Consider the following 25,680-nt stretch of genomic DNA (forward strand, 5'->3'; position numbering starts at 1 on the left):
CCTTTTTTAAAGCTATAAACGCATTAATATATTGTGTAGAATATAAAAAGAGCAAGAGCAGACAAATTTCTTTTAACATGGCTATCTATTTGGGAAAATTAGAAGTTTAATCTATTTGATAGAGCTCTATATGTTTTTTGTTGCTATTTAAGTTAAACCTTAATGCATGATGTCTTGCGGCTAGGGCGTGGTGCACGTGTGGGCGGTCAGAGGTATGATGCAAAAAAGCGCGCCATCTTAGCGTCACCTCAGCACAGAGTCTTGCGATGTCGTGTGCAGCTCCCATTGCCCATTCTTCTTCTTCACCAGCTTCAGATTTCTGCGCAAAAAACATCGTTAACGCCTTTTCATGCGAAACAGACTAAAGTTCTTGGTTTTGGAATATATTTATAGCATGTAAGATACTAGCTTTCCGTTGGTTGAAAAAATGCATTATTCAAAAATTTTAACGTTACTGATAAATAGCTTACCTTGCCTAAATCACTTAAGTCTTTTATTCTCTGCGCAACTTCACCGACAATAGAATTGGATGACGATTCTTCAGGAGTCAGCAATACTCCGGTTGAACCACAAACACTCAATGCGCTCTGTAAACCTTCAAGCGACCCGAGCAGAATACCGCAAACCTCAGCGTGAACTTGCCTGAAAACGTGTTTTAATTGCATTTCTTTACGAATGTCATTAACTTTAAAGCCTTGCAAATTATGTCAAGTATCTAATTAATTCTAAAAAAAATAATAAGACTAAGAAATCTAAAAGAACTTTACTTGCTCTACTTAAATACGTATTTAGAAGTTATGGATTAAAAGTAACTAATTTGTTCAGATGAAGTACCTGGCATGTGCTATTTTGCTAGAGTTTCCGCCGGCACACTTCCCGCTCGATCCGAAAAGAATGTTCTCTAAGCTCCCCGAAGCGTTAAAGTTGGATCCTGCACTTTTCATCAATTTCCCCCACTGTTTGCTAGAACGGGGAGTGCTGGAATCGAAATGATATTTTGTTCTCATATTAAAACCGGCTTGACATATATTTCTATAGACTTAAAGTTTTATATGGTTATATAAAGATTACTAAAAAAATGATGTTGCTATGACCTAATACTCCTAAACTAGAAAATTTAATCATTTAAACTACAACTATAATTTGTTGATTCATCATTCACTATATGACTTAAGAATTAAAGAACTTAATGTTTATCATGTTATGCATTCCACGATACTGATGACTACAAAAGTCGTAATTTTATAATAATAACATTATTATGGAATATGGAAAAATTGATGTAAAATATTTCTAAAAATATCTAATTTTTATTAAAAAATGTCTAGGATTTGCATTTCCAAATAAATTATCAATTTTCATATACTTACTTTATAATGAATCTCAGTTGAAAAATATAATAAATAGATAATGAGAGGACTTCAAAGAGAATCATTATATATAAATATATATTACAAGATCTATATATATAAAGAAACATGTGCAAATACTATCTAATACTTACCAGCTCTGTACGTAATGCATGATGCTTTTCCTAAATAAAGACATGTAACAAATGAATTTTGTTTTATCTGAGAAGAGTAGGTATGCGTCAAATTTTATATAAAAAAAAATGTGTCAAAAGAGTGCTTCAAGGTAGTGAAGTTATTGTAGTAGAAATCCACTTAACATTGTGCTCTACTGCAATGCGAGTCTCGCTTCACGTTTTGCATAGGTACAACACACATATATAGACCTAGAACTATATAGGTTTCTTTTGAGATTTTACCTGCTCTTTGTTTTTGTTTTGTTATAAATTTATACATAAATTATCGGTCGTACAATTGACGTACATAAATCTTTAAGCCTTTTCTTTCTTTCTTTCATCATTCAATTGATATTCGAAAGATGAAGACAAAAACTATTGACAGTATTATTACAGTGTACTCTTATAAGTAAGATTAATGAAGAAAGTCTATTATTGATTTTAATTATGATTATAGTTTTTTATTAATAATGATAAAATTAGTCAACATTTATTTGAATAAAATCTAATGTAACTTACTTGATATAAGGCTGATGTAGGGCTACTAAGCTGGCGTGGATAGTAACGGAGACAGCGGATAGGTGGAAGTAGTCGAACAACACTGGTAGGTGGTAGTGCAAGCCCTGGGATGGCTGAAAATGCAGCTTCAAGACGCGACAGGATACAGGCGAGAGTGTACTCGACTGTGCACCCTCGCTGCACCACAGCTCTACGCCGAGACTCCATTCCGCCCTTTCCAAAGACTCCTTAAGGTTACGGCTATCAACTGTAAGATTAAATATGCCCTAGAATGCTAGAATAATAGTTATATTTCTATGAATATTTTGTTATGAAGCAGCCGAGATTGTCCAGTGGTTAGAACTGGTGAAGATTAAACGTCAACTACTGATTTTCATTGATTTATGTTCGTTTATAATTCGTCTCAAGTGCTTTGAAGGAAAACGTTACGTTACCAAAACGTTACAAACACATAATGGAGCAGTGTAGTGGAAAAGGCTACAAATCTCTTCCTAATACATTTACAAATTATTATAAAGTATTCGATTTTATTTTTGGGTTAAATATAAAACCTTTAAATTTCCACCTTGGCAGAAAAATAACTACTCTGAGCAACAAAAATGTTTGAATAACTTAAGGGCATTCCTACTTTGTTTTTTTAATTGAGTGTTGTAAATGTCCTATAAACAAATGAGTAAGTTAAGATTAAGAATAAGTTAAGATTAAGAATAACTATTTCAAAAAGACCCAACCATTGATGATAATAAAGTCGCTGAGGCCGGGTGTATGTTATTATTTCAATAACTTATCTAAACAGCAATCATGGAATTTACGGTGTGATTTCTTGAGTGGTTTTAATTACACCGTCTCAAGTAAAATTTTATATTTCGAACACAGATATATAAAGAATTATGTTCAACACTTCAAACTCCTCTGCAAATCGACCTAGAGGAGTACACTCCACCATCAGTAAAACTTAGAAATTAGGACGTTTACTGCATATTGGGTCAGAGTCTTGGCAAACTTCCAACGATGTTATAAGTCGTCCTGGTTTTATCTCTTATTTGGTAATACTTTTCTGCGCTAAGCACTTAATATTTCGGAGTTAATTTTGTTTCTCAAGTGTTAATAACATAGACGCTTTGAGCAAAGCAAGTTATATAAAATATAACTATCATAATAATTAAAGTATTTGTCAACTTGTATAAGTGCCGATGTTATGAATAAGTGGAATCTTCTTTTATTTGGAAAAATAATATAGTGTATACATATTATGTAGTAAAAATGTATAGATTTTTTTTTTTATAAAAATCTACCTAATATAGGTAGGTATAACATTACTTCAAGGTATTATTATTTAAAGGTTGCCAAAGTGAAGAAGTCTTTCACGTTTATCTTTGTAAATTAACTTTATATTTTTCTTACATTTGTCCGATATACGAAATCATACTGAATGCCTAATGAACGATTCTACAAATATTAAGCTGGAAATGGTTTATGTTTGCATAATATGTTAACGGTTTAACGTTCAGTTAGTTTAACGCCGAAAGCGCATAAATTTAGAGCATGTTTGAGCCCTAATCCAAGAAGCTATGAAGGCAAACTAGCGAACGACTTATCTACGAGTACATATAAACATAGGCTGTTATATCATAGTGTTGAATCGTCTTATATATAAAATCCAATGAAATAGAGGAGAAGCTTATTCGGCTACGCTGCTCCAATGTGGATCGGTACATAAATTCCTTACAATTTAAAATTATTTTGGACATAGCTTTTATGGCTTTGATTATTTCATAAACGCCTTTTTGCAAATTAAAAAAGTCCTATAATTATATCGAAGTAAGTAAATATATTTGTTTGTTTCAAAAGAAGATTTATATACAGATAAGTATTATTCATATTGAATTAAATGGCAATTAGAGTCGTTTCGAAAAACTTACCTAGTAGATGCGCTCTAAAATGCACGATATCCCTCAATGTGACTTCCTCATTTCTATACATAATCTGGAAGGCTCGAGAAGCAGCGAGGCCTCCGATGAGGGATGCATTAGCAGCAGGCCTGCCGGTCCTTGCGGCGCCATTACCGCTCGACACCGTCGCCTCGATGTGTACCGGCACCTTAGGTGACACGCGTAATCCCACACGTACTTGGTATAGTCTGTAAATTTTAATATTGAAAACATTACCTCAAATATTAAATAAAAAGAACCTCTAAATACACTTAATAAGAACAAGTGATTTGTATTATAAATTGCTCCGAAAACTTTCTATCATATAATTTATCTCACCGCTAGATGGCGTAGCTCATCAATTTCTACACCGTTCAAACTATCGCCACGACAATTAATTACTATTTACATTATTGTAATTTGAGCATGAAAATTATTTGTGCGCAATCATATCGGATAATAGTTTACAAACGGATTTTCGCAATCGCAATAGGCGCAGTGCTGCTTAACATACAAATAAAAATAAGATACTACTGCATAGATAAATCATGACCGTGTAGTCTACTGGCAGAGAATTTCCCAGTTGTATTTTAATAACGATTCTCCGAGTCAAACTTGAACCAGCCCTACGATCTCAAGCGAATGTTAAAAAAGGGACGTTATACGTTTTAGAAAAAATAAACCGTACTCGTACGAATTAAAAAAAATATGTCTCCGAATAATTAAAGGCTACTGATAACGTTTATTTTAAACTGACTCCAAAAAGAAGAGATTCTCAATCTTTCGGAACTTTTTTTTATGAAAGTCATCAGTAATCCAATTAAATTACTATCAGCAATCGTTTGTGCAAGTATCATTCATGTAATATTTTATCGTCCAATAGAAGTGCCGTGGCAATACTATAAGCGACAATATCAATAACCGTTACCGGGAATCTGAATAAAAAGTATGAACTGATTTTACGTAGTTTTTTGCATAACATATTATGCTTTTATGCGTAATATTGTACTTGTTAGTATTTTATGCTAAGCTTGTACCGTTTTGGATATTTTTAAACGATATGTCGATGCCAAATATGATTAAAAAATTAAACGTTGAAGTCAGAGTTCCGAATAAAATAAATTATTTCAGATAGCGTTCGAAATTAACAGTTCCAATTTTCCTGAACGAGCGTAATAAATGCATATAAAATTATAAGCACATAGTGTACTTACGTAGGTCGCATACGATCAATGTTTGAGCTTACGTGTTACAGATGTGGTTTTATATTTTAGTATTATATTTTTGTGTACACGGCATAACGTGCTCACAGATTCTTAGAATTTTATTTATAATAACTGTAACGGGGTCGTACATATTTATACGAGGAATATATGCTTTATGTTATGTCGATATATTTTTCGCATGTCGACTAAGAAAATAATTCAGACATTTTTTCTCCGCCCAGAAATAAAAATGCTTGCTTTAGTGCGTATTCCATGCGTTCTCTGTCTGTCGTCAAGGTTTCTGGCGTACCAAGTACAAAAGAGTTTTTTTTAAGTCTTTTTCATTAAAAATCGTGCCAGTTATTACCTATTATCACAGGTAATATTATGAACGACTCTCATTATCGCTAGTCGAGGATAACCACTAGTATTTAACAAAACACTGTTTTGTTAAATATTAGTGGTTATACTGAAATTTATACTTGATGAAACATAAATGATGTTGTGATATGGAAGAGGAGGCAGGACACCTGACTCAAGCATTTGAGATTACTAGTTGTCAATGTATATAACTGTTATATATTAAGCCCTAATGTATGTCAGAAAAAACTTTATATTCTTTGCACTTTGAAAGATATAGCATAAAAACCTTAATTTCAACCGACATCAGGAAGATGAGGGTATTAATTTGATAGTTTTTAATTGTAAAATTCTGCACATGCAAAGCTAACAACTACATATTCAAGAATAAGTCATCAATAGTAACAACAGGGCTTTTCATGTATGGGTATTTGTATGTCCTAAAAGTTGGCAAAGGAATCTTCTCTTCATTTTTTCGTTTAACGTTGAGACGCATGTTAAGCACTTGAATTTGAACCTGCAATCTTATAATAATGACGTGTTCAGCTATTAGGCCAATTTGCCTTGATATCTAAAAGTATATTTATATTTACCGTCATGGAATTTTCAAATGGTTCCATTTAAATTTAACAAGACATTCTATATAATAAGTTTGAGACATGAGAAGAGAACTCTTACAGAAAAAAAAAATCGAATTGTAAGAAATTATATAATTATGGGATCAATTGTTAGGTAGATGTTTGAAGTTTATTCTACATTTATGTCTCACCAAATTTTTGGGTGGTAAAAAAACAAATAAATACTACAAGCTTTAATATTTATAATAATTATTAGAATTTAACATATTGTAAAGAGGTATAGGCAGTTAGTAGAATTCCGTTACCAAATTATCATGGTATAATTTAAAAAAAACCAACACGTTCAAATTACGAGTATGTATCATATTTCTCTTGGCCATTCATATTAACTTGCCCATACCGCTTGCTACTTCTACTTAAACGATATTCCGAGCCCCTGTCAAATCAAAAACGTAACGAGTTTAGACCTCATCATGATCTCGTTATGAAATGCTAAAATTTCTTGCTCTCATCTTTCGAGTAATGTAATTTTATACCCATCAAAACAATTACAATTAAAAGTCAATACCATTTGGTACAAATAAATAGTCTTGGTAAAGTTTTTATTGGTGAGCTAGTACAAAGTTATGAAAATAAAAAATGTCTATGCATTTGAATGGAGATGTATGTATGAATAATGTAAATTATATATGCAGTTTTCGTGACGCCTTAACAACGTTTAAAATAAATATAAAAACTTGGTCATACGCTTTTCGCGAAATACTGTAAGATTCGTTAGCGTTAAATATTTGAATCATGCTTTTTTTTGTTTTACTAATGAAACTTATTAAAATGTATCTCTGTGACAATAAGTATGTGTTCATTTCATCTACAATATTTCATTTTATCAAGTACAACATTTTGATTGATATCATAAGTGAAATGTGAAAATGATCAATCACTAATAAATGATTCGGAGACAGGCTGTGTAAGACGGATTGTTAGGAGATGGTTTCGTATTTTCACCGTAATCCGAAACCCAGGGGCAGATTTAACAAGAAAACAAAATGTTTAAAGTTGTTCGAACTGCTTTTTCGAAAATAAGAATCATTACATAGTATAAAACAAAGTTGCTTACCGCTGCCTGACCCTGTGTCTGTTTATATCTTTACAATTATGCAACTGATTTTGTGTATTTTTTAATAGATAGAGTGATTCGAGAGGATGTTTTTATAATACATGGACAATATAGTAAATAAACACATTTTTTGCTCTTACATTGCAAACTATGTATTGTCTAATGATTGAAAAACTGTGAACGTTGTAAGGCATTCTGTAGCACATTTAGTATCAGCATTGCACCCGTGTAAAGCTGGGGCAGGTTGCTAGTATTTGTTATAAGAAATAATCAGCCAGTAAGAGGTAAGATTCTAATAACATTAAGCAAATAAACATGATACTAAATGATTCATACATGCCGCAATAAATAATCCATTGCATAGCTGAGTTTTGGCACCGACCCAATCGCAGGTAAATTACTTCCGGGAGTAGTCGTTTTGGTGGCAACGAGAGATACATAATAAAGTTCTTTCAATAGTAGAATACGAGTCTTGACTTTCGTTGTGTGTGACAAAAAATGGGTTTTTAGTGTTTTTATTGTATATATCATCACAAGATTATCAATAGTTATTTTATGGAAACACTATTGATATATGAATTCTAAATGTACAATTTACTATAAAAAATATAACATTTATAATTGCACGAGTGCTCTTAAAAGGAGGATAATGGTTTTAAGGTTAGTGTACGAGTTTTTATATTCTACCGTAACTCTATATAATGGAAATTTAAACGAGTGTCAGACAGAGCTGCTGTATACCGACATATAAGTTTGTCTCAATAGCTTAAAATAAGTCCAATGATTCAATATCTACATATTATCTAAATAAGTAACTTACTTTAGATACTTATATTATAAGAAAAGGGCGTATTTGCTTGTTACGGATATTTAAACCCCCATGCTCTGCACATTTATCAGAAATAAGAATGCCTTCTGACACGTATGAGGGTACCGACAAATTAGAGTCCCGTACATGACATATTGTTACACAAATTCAACCCCTAATAAAAGCTTCATGTTAGCTCGGATTTTACGGGCGCTGGTTAATTAATAAAGTTGTTAAATCATTTCGTTATTATAATCACGAAATTATGCATATAATTAAGTGTCATGAATAAGATGATAATGATTGTGATTAAATCATGTTTAAGTTTAGTGCAAGACCGTATGAAAAGATATCATGAATTTATCTTTTGTTTAACTAGGAATAATGTGTCTATTTTTTTGCTATTTTCTGGTTTGGGAATAGCCCGGCGTTTATAGGTTCAGAAGATATAGCACCTTGATTTCAGTGAACAGAGTAAATAATAATTTATATTTCATATTATGCTAATTTCTTTACCATTGATCTTCTATTATTAAAAGAAAAATGAGAAGACGCATTCTGAAGTCGAATCTCACTGCCGAACAGCAGCTGAAAACGTCAGAATATCATTTCGACATCGAAAAACTAAAATTATATTCATAGCTGACGAATACATTTTATAGGATACACTTATCAAAATAGATGGACCTTAAGTCAGTTGTTTAAATTTTTACGAGTGAGATACGAAATGGTATTTTACAGAATCACACTGCTGAATTATTTCATGTTTCGCGCAGATGCTGTATTTCATATAATGTGATCAAAACATATTTTTGTGTACTAGTATATCTCTCATCTTTTTATCTTACAAAATTCTATTCATCGTAAATCTAAAACTCATTAATAACGTATAAATCATTTCGCATTTATCCGTAATTTGTATCGTCTACCCTTCCCGGTCCCTCATTGGTGGAATAGGAGTCTATATAAAATGTCCAAATTGAAGGATAGCAATTACACGGGTCTACGAAAAACATCCATACATTCATAGTTATATCACAATCGGATGATTATATTAGGAAGGCAGAGGGAAAAAGACAAAAACGTTAATTATTATTTATTAAAAATATATATATATACCTAGTAATAATAATGAATAATACTTATTAATAGCTCAATATTGTTATTTGTTACAAGCTGATTCGTAACTAATCAGAGGTCGTTTATCTTTGCATCTAAACTAAATATTTGAAAGCGCACATCGACAAGTATTGCGAATATGTTGGCAGCCTAATATATAAAGTTCAGTGAGCCAGCGTTCGTTGGCACCTGCCAGTTACTAAACAGTTGGCTGATGTGTAAATCACATATTTACGTTCGTAGTTTTGCTACGGATTATTTCACTAAGTCGACTACGTGCGAATGTGCTCTATATTTATCCTATATTTTATACAATATCTACGTTTAGTATACATGTATATGTATATTTAGATTCGTATAACTTAAATATTATATTTAGCGTAAATATATGTGTTACATTTTCTAATGAAAGAGTATAAATTAAGAAAGTCACTTTTTAGTATTCAGTTTTTTCCGATTATTCGGTATATTTACAATATATTTCATTCTCAACTTTTAACAAATATATATATAGTAAATATATTAGTAAACAAATTATTCTTTTTATTGTACCTACTCGTATTAAATTACCAACATATTAAACAGTAATTCTTATTTTTTTTTTCCACATTCAGTCTTGAAAATAGATTACCAAAATGTACCTATTCTTCAAATCTGTAAATCTTTAATATAATTAAATAATACCTACGTAGAAAAAATATTACTATTTAAATAAAATAGATATGGGTTACTTTCATGTACTTTTTACGAAGATAGTTTATCAGTGAAGTTTTAACTAAATAAAAAAAATATATGTATAGTGCATTATAGTGACGAATTATATATGAAAATAAACGAAACAATGTTCCTCTTGGTGACAGCAAAATACTTACTATAACATTATGTCACTTTAATATTTATAATCTATTTTTAATAATCTCTATTCATATAAACTTAAAGTTTTATTCATTAGAAAGTGGTAACTTTAATCCTTCTGGTAAGTCTTCTGGCTTATCTGTGGTACACTATGTGACTATGTATACAGTAAGTCTTGGTTCCGAAACAATAGGAATATTTGCCGATAGTACATGTACTCTATTCCACTCGAAACAAACGCTTCAAGAATTACATTTTGAGCAAACACGAAATAACATTGTTGACGTTGAGTTTTTATTGCACTATAAACTATAAATATTGTAGAAACATCTACAAATAAATCATAAAACTTTATGCGACTTATACACGCCATATATATTTTTGAAATTCGAATGTCAATGGGCTCTATTAACGTAAATCTAGATCATATTTGTGTATTTAATCTGTATATTTAATATGTCAATTAAATGCTACAATCAAGATGTTGCATATGATATATCTAAAGTACAATTTAAATACATAATGACAAGTTTATAAATAAAAAGCACACTATGCTTTACCAACATCGGTTTTTAAAAATATTTATTATTTGTTTCATTTTATAATATTATATTAAAAAATAAAGTAAGTTCATTAATGTTACTTATACAGTCCTAGTTACGCTTTAATTTTAATATTTCCGTAATTTTTTTTTTCTTTGACATTTGCTTTACTTGACGACCTCCGTGGTCGAGTGGTGTGTACACCGGTTTTCATGGGTACGCCACTCCGAGGTCCCGGGTTCGATTCCAATGTAGATTATCATTAGTTTTCTATGTAGTCTTGGGTCTGGGTGTTTGTGGTACCGTCATTACTTCTGATTTTCAATAACACAAGTGCTTTAGCTACTTACATTGGGATCAGAGTAACGTATGTGATGTTGTCTCATATTTATTAATTAATTTACTGCAATACACTACAATGTTCAGTATTATGTTAAAACAACTAAGTACTTATTACTAATTTACTATTTTAGTAACCCGGAACGCTGTTAATATTTATACTATAAATATATTTTAGTAAATAGTTATAAGCCTGTCTAAGTAACCTACCCATTCATCATGTATTCCCCGCCAAGCAGAAAGACTTAGTAGGTATTGTTGTGTTCTCATTTCAAGGGTAAATGAATTACAATAGCGTAATTACAGGGAAGTTTCGTGGCGCATTCCTTATGTAAGAAATGCTTATAGTTTAAACGGCATAATTTGGATCCACCGTCATATGGCTCTTTTACCAGTCCTCGTACTAGTGCCGTATTTTTTTTTAAAATAATGGAATTATATAAAATATTTTTGTTTAGTTATAATTTTGATACTGTTTTTGGAAATATAAATACTAATATTAATAAATAATTTATGACGTGATCAACGGTAATGTAATTTAAAATACCACTTAATTCTTCTCAAAGCCTTTTGCTCAAATGTGGAATATATGAATATAGAGAAACTGTCATTTTCTCTTATATTAACGGAAAAACTTATACAAATCTTTTACCTATTTGTGAAAAGATTTAACATAACCTAAAAACTTAACTTTTATGTAATTGTGTGGGTCAATTCGCGCAAGAATTTAAGTTACTTCTACTCTACTGATTGAGCTGAAATTTGTACAGTACTGGCGACAAAACAAATTAAATTAAAAAAAGATTATTTGTCAAGATTTATTTGGATAGACGAATAAAATTTCGTTCATAAAATGTTTAAGTTTTGCTAACGGTTTGCACGTAATAAGTCAACGGAAGAAAAACATGTTTATAAACTTGGTAGTTTTTATCTAGAGCCCTGCTACTAAGCTATGAAAGGATCAAATATTTAAAATAATTTTATATTTATGAATATTAATAATATAATTATAAGCTATTTTGGCAGATAAATGTAATGGTTTTAGAAGTCATATATGAGGCTTGATGATCTGATTAAAAAGTGGCTCTCGTGAGTACATCTCGACCTATTTGTAATTATTAAAGCATTTATTGCACTTTAATACGTAATTATTCTAAAATTTAGCGAATATCGAGTTAATAATAATCTATATACATCTCAAAAAGTTTACATAGTTTTAGTACCGTTTTCTTTGTCCTTAATTCCAGTGAGTCGAGATGGCCCAGTGGTTAGAACGCGTGCATCTTAATCGATGATTGCGCATTCAAACCCAGGCAAGCACCGCTGATTCATGTCCTTAATTTGTCTTTATAATTCATCTCGTGCTCGGCGGTGAAGGAAAACATCGTGTGGAATCCTGCACGTGATAAATTTCATAGAAATTCTGCCACATGTGTATTCCACCAACCCGCATTGGAACAGCTTGGTGGGATATGTTCCAAACCTTCTCCTCAAAGAGAGAGGAGGCCTCTAGCCCAGTAGTGGGAATTTACAGGCTGTTGTTGTTGTAGTAATTCCTTCGTCCTTATTTTTTTATAGTAGAAGAATCGCAGAAAAGCGCAGATCGTTCAATTATTTTTTTTTAATAAAAAGTATGCAATGGCTACCGATTAAGTCAACATCATAACATACATGTATTAAGTAAAATATGCCAATTCTAGCTACTGATGAAATAAAGACAATTCGTCAAATATTGTAAATCTACGGTTTATTTATCCTCGTTCCTTACATCTGACTGTATAAAGTGCATCCAGGTACTTATATTTTAGAACAACCAACTTGAATATGTTAAAGAAAGTTCTTTGTTTGGTAACGTATGCTTATCTAAATTTCTAATTTTGAAAGCACTATGATAATGCACCATAGAGATATGGCCATAGAGATATGGCAACAAAATTCATATTTATTCATGGTTATAAAAATGTTACCATGACGGATAAAAAACAAATTCGCTTTCATACAGAGTATAGAATATAAACCTATTAAATAAGAACTGAATAGAACTATTTTTATTTATGTTTTTTAAATTTATAAATTCCAAAAAGTTTTATATCGAAATAAAAAATGTAAATACATATCTTGTTATTATATCCTAGCAGGAACATTGCCTGTCCGTTTTGTATATTAGGTTGGGGAAAAAGTCTTTTCGCATATAGTATGTATGAACTTGTAATAAAATCTCTTTGGCTATACCATTTGTATCTGGCTGGTTTTGGTATCATTAAAAAGTTTTAATTTTAAAGAAGGCACTTCCAAATTCAAATTAGGAATTTGTGTGATTTTCATTTGTTTTTTTTGTTGTTAAAATGAGTGAATCTAAAGAAGAAATTCGATACATTTTAAAATTTTACTATAAAAAAGGTAAAAAAGCAACTCAAGCCGCGAAAAATATTTGTGATGTTTATGGACCTAATGCAGTATCTGTGAGAGTAGCGCAAGTTTGGTTTAAGCGTTTTCAAGCCGGAAATTTTGATATCAAAGATGCATCTCGCTCTGGTCGCCCTGTTACGGACAAAATTGATGCCATTTTTGAAAAAGTGGAGCAAGATCGGCATATTAGTAGTTACGATGTAGCTGAAGAACTGGCAATTGACCACAAAACGGTTTTGACTCATTTGAATAAAGCTGGGTACACAAAAAAGCTCGATATATGGGTGCCTCATGAACTCGCTGAAAGAAACCTAATGAACCGTGTACTCATTTGTGATTCTTTATTACGACGTAATGAAACCGAACCATTTTTGAAGAAGCTGATAACTGGTGATGAAAAGTGGATCACATACGACAAGAACGTGCGAAAAAGATCGTGGTCAAAGGCCGGCCAAGCTTCACAGACTGTGGCAAAACCCGGATTAACTCGCAACAAGGTAATGCTGTGTGTGTGAGGGGTGTGGTTTTTCACCATGACAACGCTAGACCTCACACATCTTTAGCCACTCAACAAAAATTACGAGAGTTTGGCTGGGAGGTATTAATGCATCCGCCGTATAGTCCTGACCTTGCACCTTCAGATTTTCATCTGTTTCGGTCTCTGCAGAATTCCTTAGGCAGTGTCAGGTTAACATCACGAGAGGACTGCCAAAACCACTTGTCGCAGTTTTTCGATCAGAAGCCCCAAAATTTTTACAGCAATGGGATCATGTCACTACCAACAAGATGGCAAAAAGTTATGGAACAAAATGGCACCTACATACTTTAGTCAAATGTAAATAAACTATAAAAAAAACTTTTTGAATTTTCATATAAAATACGAAGAAACTGTTTCCCCAACCTATTAAATTTTAGATTTTACAGTATTTTCTCTGTCTGCATTTTTGAAAATAGAACTTGTCTTACTTAATGATTTTATTTATAAGATTCTAACATAATATTTTTGATTCTAGGTGCCGCTGACAATTTTGCTGGATAAATTAAATTTATTAAGGTTAGATGCACGGAGCCACCGTGTAAATTGAATTCGCGTAAATTGAAGTGAGAGTTATATTGCGGAAGAGTTTCCAAGATTTATAATATTGAAAATATAACCGTTCAATTTTACACAAAATTCGAGCAAAAATTTGAATATAAATCGTGTATTACTGTAAAATTTTTGGACACTTGTATCATAACAAAGTAAATCACTTGTGTAGTAAATCAATTGACATAAGCTCGTAGATGTCCCACGGTTGGGAATTATGTCAATAACTTACTTAAAATCAGATTATCGCAAATAAACGAAAAGTATAATCAAATTTAATTTAACACATCGGTTTCCTCAGAATGCTTTTCATCACCAAAACAGTAAGTATGAACCCACTATTTTTAGTTACAGTGCTTTCAGTCACATTTCCATTACACTAATTACAGATAATTAAGAAATGTCAAAATATTTCAAATTCATAATCGAACGCAGATGGAAAATAATATTACATAATTAAAAAGTCTAAAAAGTGTTTATAAAAACTTTTATTCATTCGAATTATATTTTATATAACTGGCAACCTAACGATTTGAAAAGGGTTATTTGTCACATGTATATTAAAAGGGAATTCATATCAGATACAAGGGTCAATTTACACAGCCCTGTTTACCCCATGTCATACAGCCCAATCTAGTCCCTGTTTCCGGTCCCCACGTACAAAATGACTCACCCATCGTTCATAGAACCATTTCACTAATAGCCCCTCGCTGCAAACTGCGAAAATATTCTGTTTTCGCTTTACTTTGCTAAATTAACTAATTAGGTAGGAAATAATTAAATGTAATGTGTTATTTCTTAATTTAGTAACAAGGAAGTATTATTTGGTATTATTCTAATTATGTTTTGAATTATGTCAATGTAGCGTTTTCAGCAGACTTTTTCTGTTACTACATTTTTTTAAAATGGGATATTTACCATGTATTTTATTTTTATTTGACGGAGCTCGATATTTTGACATTTTCTATGAATGTCTTGTTCACGAGACTGAAGTTTGCGGGTAGCTGTTGCAAACTTCAATAATGAAATAATTATGTTAATTTGAAATATATTCACACACGAATTCACTCCCTTAAGTGTTTTATGTTACGGTGACTTACTATTTTTCGTATAATATTTATAATATCGTGTATAAATTCGAATTCCATGATCTATAGTTATTTTGCAGGTAACGCTGACGAATTTCAATCTTATTAAGCGGCACGCCTAGAAAGGCATCCCACTAGTTTCTTTATTTAATATACAAACAACTATACAGAAACTACTACTAGTTGTAAAATAAGATAAAGTTTCTCAATTAATCTTTATTAAAAATATTCAACGTGTTACATAAATAAATCAGTTATTTTTAGCGTCAGCGTCTGTTTTGTAAAGTCGAGGGAAAACTATTTAAGTATGAACATCGATTCCAAAAATAATTTCGCTTGGTATGAATTTATTTCCGTGTAAAAAGAGTTTTTTGACAGACGAGGTCAATACCACCCGACAAATTTTCTTTGTTTTATATTCATTCACCTATACATATTAAAATACCGCGGTTTCGCTCGCATTTTGGGATTTTGGTTGTCATGCATTAGGCAAAAAACTAGGCCTATGTCCTTTCTTGAAATTCATGTTTGCTTCATCGCAAAAGTGCCACAGACAAAGTTCAAACTCAAACTCAAACTCAAATTCCTTTATTCAATATAAAAGCATTACACTTACTTAATGATTGAAATTTAAAAATTGATTGAATTGAAAGAGATATTGAGAGAGTTATTTTGACATTTATATATTAATATATGTAATGCAATATATTTATATATAACAGTGGTTTTTTTGCATTCGAACGACTTAGCGAGTACTCTATTAACAGTTTTTTTTTATTATTATGTGAGATTGCGTTTAAAAGCCGCAGCGTTTTCTAACCGCGTATAAATGTATGGGTATACAGTCCAATATAAAAATGTCAAAAAGTAAGGTAACAGCCTGTACATTTCCCACTGCTGAGATAAGGCCTCCTCCTCCATTAAGGAGAGGGTTTGGAACATATTCTACCACGCTGTTCCAATGCGGGTTGGTAGAATGCACATGTGGCAGAATTTCGATGAAATTAGTCACATGCAGGTTTCCTCAGGATGTTTTCCTTCACCGCCGAGCACGAGATGAATTATAAACACAAATTAAGCTCATATATTTAGTGGTGCTTGCCTGGATTTGAACCCGCAATCATCGGTAAATGCACGTCTTCTAACCACTGGGCCACCTCAGCTCTCAAAAAAATGTCAAGCTATGTTGAATTTTTATCAAAAAAATCGATTGCGATTAGCGATTGTGATAGTGATCAATTGTGACAAGAACCTCCTCGTTTTTAGGAACACGTTACAAATATACAGCCAACATTTAAATATAGTTAGTTGTCAGAAATTGTATTCATCAAAATCAAAATAAACTTTATTCAAGGGAACTTTTACAAGCACTTTTGAATCGTCATTTAACAATTAAGTGAAGCTATCACCGGTTCGGAAAGTAGATTTTACCGAGAAGAACCGGCAAGAAACTCAGTAGTTATTATTTTTCAACAATTAAAGAAATACAAACATATCATCATAGTGAATATTTGCTTTTTGCAAAACGGGATCTGCCATAGTGGTCATGCATACTATAGTGTTTGCTTGTTTCGCTAGTATATTTTATTTTTCTGTTTCCTTAATATTATATTTTATAGGACAGAGATATATTGTACGACCAACGACTTTACATGCGGGTGAGCAGAGCAATATATATATGGCAGTTGGATATCTGCCTTTGAGCTGTATACATAAATTTCTTACAGAAAAATCCAATAAATCTCATGACCTGCCGAACTGATTTGAACAACCAACGAGGTACGTTTATATCAACAGCATTGTTAAAAAATATTTACAATTAAAAACATAAATCAGGAAGTATTTATATATATACTTTAAAAACGTCAATATTTCACAGATTCTTAATTCATTGCATGACATTAAATAATCAATATTAATATTATAAATGTGAAAGTAACTCTGTCTGTCAGTAGCTCTTACACAACCAAACTGCTGAACCGAATTTGATGAAATTTTGTATGAAGCAAACTTGAACTCTAAGAACACATAAACACACAAAACCAACAAGCTAAAACGGGAGAGTAGTTACGGGCGACTACTAGTATGAAATAAAACGACTCTGCATCATTCATTTACTCATTTATATTAGAATACACAAAGGGTTTACTATTAATATGGTATAAAAGATGATAGAAATAACAATTAATAAACTAGGTGTAGCTTACAACCTGGAACGCAACCTATAATGTTAGGGTTGGGGTAATCAATAGGTGGGTGTAACCAATTAGGAGCTACAAGTCTAATCAAGTAAACAACGGTAACCAGGGGTGAAAGTGAATTATCGACTAGCGTTCATTGAAACATAAAGAGAATTTCAAAACTGAAAATAATTTATATAAAAATTGAACTTGGTAGTCTCACTGGCTTGAACAGGTATATCTGAACAGGCTCATGCTTGGGCAAGTATAGTTAGTTTTCATACCAAACCACAGGCACACAAATAAAAGTCATTAAGATTTAAAAATCAATGTCATACAAACAATAAGTTAGTATGAAATGATTTTATTTAAATCACGAAACAAATGTCACTATAACAGTGACAAAAACAGAATACTGTTTAATCTTAATAATTTAGTATTGTGTACTTAATTTCTGTTAACAATTAGGGACAGTTATTTTCCTCTACTTCTGTGGACGAGCTCAGAAGTAGAGGAAAATAACTGAGGAAATCATGTGTTGTCATGTGTCATTCACCTCCTATTAGTGCAGCGAAAGTAGCTGTCTCCACTAAAGAAGAGATGGTCTGAGTAAAGCAGCATTTACAAACGGTTACTATAAATTGATCTTTAGTTATAAATAAAAAAGTTGTAATATAATTGAAACTAAATAAAATACTTACAACTGTAATTGTCGTAAATCACCTGACATTCAAAATTTTCTTCTCTTGTTTATTATTTATTTGGTGTTAACAATAGATTTTGTTGATTTTTATGGCACTTTGTGTGACTAATTCAAGCCGTTTAGTTTACGTGATAGCGTGACAAGAAAAAGCATGTATTCGCGTGATTATTATAAGGGTGTGAAATGACTAAGTACTATTTTATTAAAGTTACAATTATTAACTGTGAAATCCTTTAACTGCGAAATTGCGAAACCTTGCTTAAAATGCTGTCCCACAAAATATCTCTGTATTATCTTGATTTCTGCCTTGTTTGAACTGGCAAGCTTTTGGAACTCCAAACGGAAGAGGAACAAGTGAGAATTCAAAACTTCAAATGTTAGGTGACAATCAAGTCTGTAACGATCTCAATAAGCCAGTATTGGCCCCCTTTCCGTTTGAGGAGGCTTTGAGTTTAATTCGCCGCAGCGCTCCGATGTAGGTTGGTGCATATGTATTTGGCAGATTATCGTCCGACACATATATTCATCCTCATAGTGTATTTTTTCATTACCGATCAAAATTCAATGGTACTAAAAAAAAATATTTATGTTTTAAAAAATAGTTTATTGATATCATCACTATATGAATCCTTGTCATGACATACGGAGCCGAAACGTGGACATTCACGACAAGGCTGGTCTACCAGCTTAAAGTCGCTCAGCGTGCTATGGAAGGGCTATGCTCGGCGTTTCTTTGAGGGATCGCATCAGAAATGAGGTGATCCGTCAAAGAACCAAAGTCATCGACATAGCCCACCGGATTAGTAAGCTGAAATGGCAGTGGGCTGGTCATATTTGTCGTAGAACCGACAACCGTTGGGGAAAACGTGTTCTAGAGTGGAGACCGCGTCTCGGCAAACGTAGTGTAGGACGTCCTCAGGCACGGTGGAGTGACGATATACGCAAGGCGGCAGGCAGGAGCTGGATGCGAGTAGCCGGAGAAAGACCACAGTGGCGTGCACTGGGAGAGGCCTATGTCCAGCAGTGGACAAAAATAGGCTGTTGATGATGATGATGATGATGATGATGATTGATGATGAATCCTTGGTTAAGATTACCGTGTTTCAAACCACTGCGCATATTCGACTATATAATAGCACAAAAATCCAGAAGCTTGAATCGGAATTTTTTATTTTACTAATACGAATTGACAGCTCGAAACAATCGAATTTAAATAAACTAGTTTAGGTATAAACCTGCAGTGAAATTTTTCGAAGGTTATATTATTATTTACTGCGAGCGCTGGTTTTTATTTATATTTTTTTTCTACAGTAAATATTGTCGATTTTAATATTTTTATTTGTATTTTTTCAGGGATTATTTACATAGAAATCTTTTATTTTACACATAACTTAAAATATTATTGCATTAATAAGCATTACTAATCATATGTCTTTTTAAATGAAATATAAAGTTTTGTACGCAATACACCATGAGAAGCAACAGACTACAGCCTACAGCCTCCACATTATTCAATCTGCTTTTGACTACGTCACTCCTTTATAATTACAATATCGTCAAGAGCTTTACGGGATTTGTGATAGGGCTTTGTGCAAGCTCGTTTAGGTTAGTTGGTTGATATTATATTCTACCACCAAATACTTCGTTTTAAAGCGAGTGACCCAAAATATTTGTAGGCGAAAGGAAATATCATCTTTGCCCCATGATTGACGGCGCATATATTTGATACATTGTCAATTTGTAAGTTGTAGTTACGACTTAACAGCTGTTAGATTTATTCGTACATATCTGCAATTAAAATACTTACATCTATTTTATTTAAAAAAGTAGGGCTTTGTGCAAGCTCGTCTGGGTAGGTACCACCCACTCATCAGTTATTCTATCGCCAAATAACAGTACTCAGTATTGTTGTGTTCCGGCTTAAAGGGTGAGTGAGCCAGTGTAACTACATGCACAGGGGACATAACATCTTAGTTCCCAAGGTTGGTGGCACATTGATGATGTAAGGAAAAGTTAATATTTCTTACAGCTTCATTATCTATCATCAACATCATCATCAACAGCCTATTTTTGTCCACTGTTGGACATAGGCCTCTCCCAGTGCACGCCACTGTGGTCTTTCTCCGGCTACTCGCATCCAGCTCCTGCCTGCCGCCTTGCGTATATCGTCACTCCACCGTGCTTGAGGACGTCCTACACTACGTTTGCCGAGACGCGGTCTCCACTCTAGAACACGTTTTCCCCAACGGTTGTCGGTTCTACGACAAATATGACCAGCCCACTGCCACTTCAGCTTACTAATCCGGTGGGCTATGTCGATGACTTTGGTTCTTTGACGGATCACCTCATTTCTGATGCGATCCCTCAAAGAAACGCCGAGCATAGCCCTTTCCATAGCACGCTGAGCGACTTTAAGTTGGTGGACCAGCCTTGTCGTGAGTGTCCACGTTTCGGCTCCGTATGTCATGACGGGTAGGACGCACTGATTGAAGACTTTCGTCTTAAGGCACTGTGGGATCGACGATGTTAGGATTCGACGTAACTTCCCAAACGCTGCCCAACCCAGCTGAATTCTTCTATTCACCTCGTCCTCAAGGTTGTTTCTACCTAATCGCAGAGTCTGCCCGAGGTAGACATATTTTTGAACAACTTCGAGAACGGTACCGTGTATCGTAGTCGGTTCCGGTAGAACATGTTCATTGAACATGACCTTGGTTTTATCCAAGTTCATCCGTAGGCCGATACGCATAGAAGAATCAGCCAGCTCGTTCAGCATTTGTTGTAGGTCCTGCAGCGTTTCTGCCACGATGACGATGTCGTCTGCGAATCTCAAGTGAGAGATGTATTCGCCATTGATGTTAATGCCACGTCCTTTCCAGTTCAGCGTCTTGAACATATCCTCCATTGCATTAGTGAACAATTTGGGGGAAATAACGTCCCCTTGTCTCACTCCTCGATGCAATGGTATGGGATTTGTTTGCTGATTCTGTACTCGGACGGACATGGTGGCAGCTTCGTAGAGACATCTCATCACTTGGATGTATCGCCAATCAACTTGGCAACGCTGCAGGGACTCCAGAACAGCCCAGATTTCAACCGAGTCAAAGGCCTTCTCATAGTCCACGAATGCAAGACACAGGGGCCGATTATACTCATGGGACTTCTGTATAATCTGCCGCACTGTATGGATGTGGTCTATGGTGCCGTATCCGGTCCGAAACCCGGCCTGCTCCGGGGGTTGGAATTCGTCGAATCTTCGCGCAAGACGGTTCGTGATCACTCTTGAAAACAGCTTATAGACATGGCTCAGTAGGGATATGGGACGATAGTTCTTCAGCAGGGTTTTGTCTCCCTTTTTGAAGAACAGGACGACCACACTCCTACTCCACGCCTCCGGAGTTCTCCCTTCGAAGAGGACAGAGTTAAAAAGCGTCTGAAGTTCCCTAAGTACCGGTTTACCTCCCGCTTTTAATAGCTCTGTGGTAACGCCGTCCTCTCCAGGGGCTTTTCCATTTTTAAGCTGTCCAAGAGCAGTCTCGATTTCGCCAATACTGACTTCAGGCAGGTCTTCGGAGAAATGGCGTGTTAATGTAGCTCTAGGATCCTCATTTTCGGGATCAGGTCGAGATGCATGCGATGCGTATAACCGGCCGTAGAAGTCCTCTACTTCCGAAAGTACTGCCGGCTTAGAAGAAACGACTTCTCCACTTGCTGTGGTCAACTTCGTCAGGTGGCTCCTTCCAAGAGATTGTACGAACACCTTAGACCCCCGATTCTGCTCAATAGCTCTTTTTATTGCAAGAGTATTGGAGCACCGGAGGTCGTGTCGTACGCGCCTGCTGATCTCTTGGTTTAATTGCCGTTTCTCTGACGAAGTGACAGGTGGGTTTTCACGTCGTTTCTTCATGAGCCCCAAAGTCTCTTCCGAAAGGTTCGACTTCCTGCCCTTACGCTGCATGCCACAATATCTCGTGCCTTCTTCCCTGAGAATTCGAACTACATTTTCGAGGTTCTGGTTTACGTCCGTTGTGGTTTCCACGGCAGCGAATCGGTTCTCCAGGATTGACTGGAATGTTTCAGATCCCGCAATGGTTTGGAGCAGCTTTGGTCGGAGCGTGGACTTCATCAGACGGACGCGCTCGGCCTTAAAATTGATATTCAGAGAGCCTCGGAGGAGTCGGTGATCACTACCGGTATTGAACCTGTTAATCACTGAGACGTCTCTGAATATATGCCTCTTGTCCGTCATTATGAAGTCGATCTCGTTTTTCGTCATAGTGTCGGGGCTTTGCCACGTCCACTTCCTTTGCGGCTGCTTCTTGAAGAAGGAGTTCATCAAGAAGAGCCCCTCCCGTTCGAGGAAGTTGACAAGCATTTGCCCCCTATGATTCCTGCTTCCAAGTCCATGGGGTCCTACTACCGATTCGCTGCAGTTCTGTACTCCCACTTTAGCGTTGAAGTCCCCCATGACAACGTTGTAGTGGGTTTTCGTGGTGAAGTGGAGGGCCCTCGATATGTCATCGAATAATTCTTCCACTTCATCGTCCGAGTGTGTCGAGGTCGGTGCGTACGCTTGCACCACCTTGAGGCTGTACCTCTCGGTGAGCTTTATAATGAGGTACGCTACCCTGTTCGACACACTGGAGATTTCCACCACGTTGTCAACTAGGGACTTATTTACCAGAAACCCAACGCCACCTTGGGATTGTTGGTCACCCTCTCGGAAGTACATTAGGTGGCCTGATTCGAGGGTTACGGTGTCCTCTCCCTCTCTACGGACTTCACATAGCCCTAATATGTGCCACCTAATTTTCCCAAGTTCTACCTCAAGTTGCGCTAGATGCGAGTCAAGCCGTAGCGTGCGTCCGTTGTACGTCGCAAGGGTCAGTCGGTTGTGGTGGCCTCCCGTAGCCCGGTGATTCTTAGCACCCCCCGTCCCGCCGTTACCATCGTCGCCACCATGACGAGGAATAGCGGGGCTGCCGGGAACTGGGGGCCGTGGCTTGCGTGTGTGCTGTATGTGGAGGTTGTGCCCATAATCGCCACGCTGGGCAGGCGGGTTGGCGATCGCAGGGCGTAGCTTCTCGCACCGGTGACGCTGCTGCCCGTCACCGGCCTGTGGTATTTAGCTACGCCTATTATGTTGATGGTTATACCGCCATCAGTCGGTCGCCAGAGCCTCGTTTGCTGGTCGGCAGGATGCACCACGGGCAGGTGAGGTTGGCTTGGGGCACTAAGGTGTAGTTTGCGCCCCCTTACATCCCCATTATCTATGGGTGATGGTTATAACTTACCATCAGGTGGCCCATATGCTCGTCCGCCAACCTATACTATAAAAAAAGGATCTTATCATATTTTAATATCTTCTGAGATATTATAACGAATATGAAGTTCTGTAACTTTTGTAACAGGGATCGAAAGTAGAATGTTCAAAATGCACAGAGCAAGGGAGTTATGTTTTTCATATTAGCTTGAAAATTGCATTTAATTCAATATGCAAAGAAGCAAGCTTGGACTTCAGGAAGGACATAGCCTACTTCTTAAGACAAAACACAACACAACAAATCACATTTAAAATATACTTTATTCAAGTAGGCTTTTACAAGCACTTTTGAATCGTCATTTAATAAACTATAGTAACTGAAGCTACCACTGGTTTGGACTGCAGATTCTACCGAATGTAACCACCAAAAACTCAGTAGTTGGACTGTTTCAACATTTAAAAAAACACAGTCATGTTTTTGAAATACTAATTGTTTAATATATGTTTGTAATACATATATCCTGCCTAGAAGTCAACAAGAATCTTAAGACGAATATGTTATCTTTATCAAAGTTTACTTGGCTCTGTGTAGCTCATTCAAGCTCTAACCAAATGTAATGAATTAAGCATGTCGACTTGCAACCTATCATGTCGAATAAACGTAATGCCACCATTAGTTTGGAATGTGGTATCGACTGCCAAGCGACCGGAATTTCATCATTACTCTTTATTACTGAACATATTATGCATATTCTAATAATTACTCGCTGTGCATTTTCAGTTGCGTAATATTTGCATGTTCGATACAATTCGAAATATTAGTTGATTTTATCGTCATAGCTTCGATTTTCGAGTTCACAGTACGAAGTTATATGGATTGTAATTTTTTTAAATTGAATAGGCTATAAAATATATAACTAAATATTGGACAACATCACATACATTACTCTGATCCCAATGTAAGTAGCTAAAGCACTTGTGTTATGGAAAATCCGAAGTAACGACAGTAACACCCAGACCTAAGATAATATAGAAAACTAATGAATTTTCTACATCGACTCTGCCGGGAATCGAACCCAGGACCTCGGAGTGGCGTACCCATGAAAAACAATGTACACATTGTTCGACCACGGAGGTGGTCAAACGCTATACAATGAAAGTTTTGTAATTAATCGAACTATTGTACTATTGTCCTATTACAATGTCACGTGTAGTCATAAAAAAATATACAAATTTATGCAACGACCAGCTGTTCTGCGTAGCTATCCCCGTTAAACGACTCCGGCCTAATAGTGATAAATGTTCAATAAAGATAAAAAGCTACCTAATGCACAAAAATATTTTTCTAATCGAACTGTTAAAGCCTTTATAATAAAGGTAGGTGGATGGGTTACAGAATCAGGTAAGATGTAATAAGGTAACAAATAATAACTATTTCTTAGATCCCAAACGCGCCACCAACCTTGGGAACTAAGATGTCATGACACTTGTACCGCCAAACAAAATTACTTACCACCTCCACAGACGAGCTTGTACAAAAACCTACCCATATATTTTATGTCCTCCGAGTTACTCCGCGCCGTCAGACGTTCCTGTCAACGCGAATCGTAGCGTGATGTTATATGCTACATACATATTTGTATGAAATAAAATATATTGAGCGCAAAAATATTTTTTCATAGATATCATGGGTGGAAATACTAAGAACTTGAACTCCAATAGAAAAAGGAAATACATAGTTACTGTTTCTTCCTAATACCTGACGACCAACCCGTAAAACGTGAACGAAGCCGAAAACTACTATTGTACCTTTTATGAAAGCCCTCACTTGATCGGTGTTGCCTAATAAAATGAAAATCTATATGTATTCTTAGTTTAATATTGCCTTTACGTGATTTGAGTCGAGATGGCCCAGTGGTTAGAACGCTTGCATCTTAACCGATGATTGCGGGTTCAAATCCAGGCAAGCACCGCTGATTCAAGTGCTTAATTTGTCTTTATAATTCATCTCGTACTCGGCGGTGAAGGAAAACATCGTGAGGAAACCTGCAT

The 25,680-nt window shown here is 34.9% G+C and overlaps 1 protein-coding gene across 3 annotated transcripts in view; it reads right to left on the bottom strand.

The window, feature by feature from the left end:
- The window catches only part of LOC124536428, a 37,126-nt gene that overhangs the window by 8,312 nt on the left and 3,134 nt on the right, over positions 1-25,680 (bottom strand). For 2 of the 3 annotated variants that reach the window (XM_047112970.1, XM_047112968.1), the window contains exons 2-7: positions 3,967-4,184; positions 2,045-2,291; positions 1,505-1,534; positions 835-978; positions 471-642; positions 159-319 (exon numbers count right to left, since the gene is read on the bottom strand). In XM_047112970.1, coding sequence (XP_046968926.1) covers positions 159-319; positions 471-642; positions 835-978; positions 1,505-1,534; positions 2,045-2,291; positions 3,967-4,184 — 972 coding nt within the window. The remainder of the gene's footprint in view (positions 1-158; positions 320-470; positions 643-834; positions 979-1,504; positions 1,535-2,044; positions 2,292-3,966; positions 4,185-25,680) is intronic. The other variant, XM_047112969.1, reaches the window with a different exon arrangement.

The sequence above is a fragment of the Vanessa cardui genome, chromosome 16 (assembly GCF_905220365.1).
Source record: "Vanessa cardui chromosome 16, ilVanCard2.1, whole genome shotgun sequence".
Taxonomy (NCBI): domain Eukaryota; kingdom Metazoa; phylum Arthropoda; class Insecta; order Lepidoptera; family Nymphalidae; genus Vanessa; species Vanessa cardui.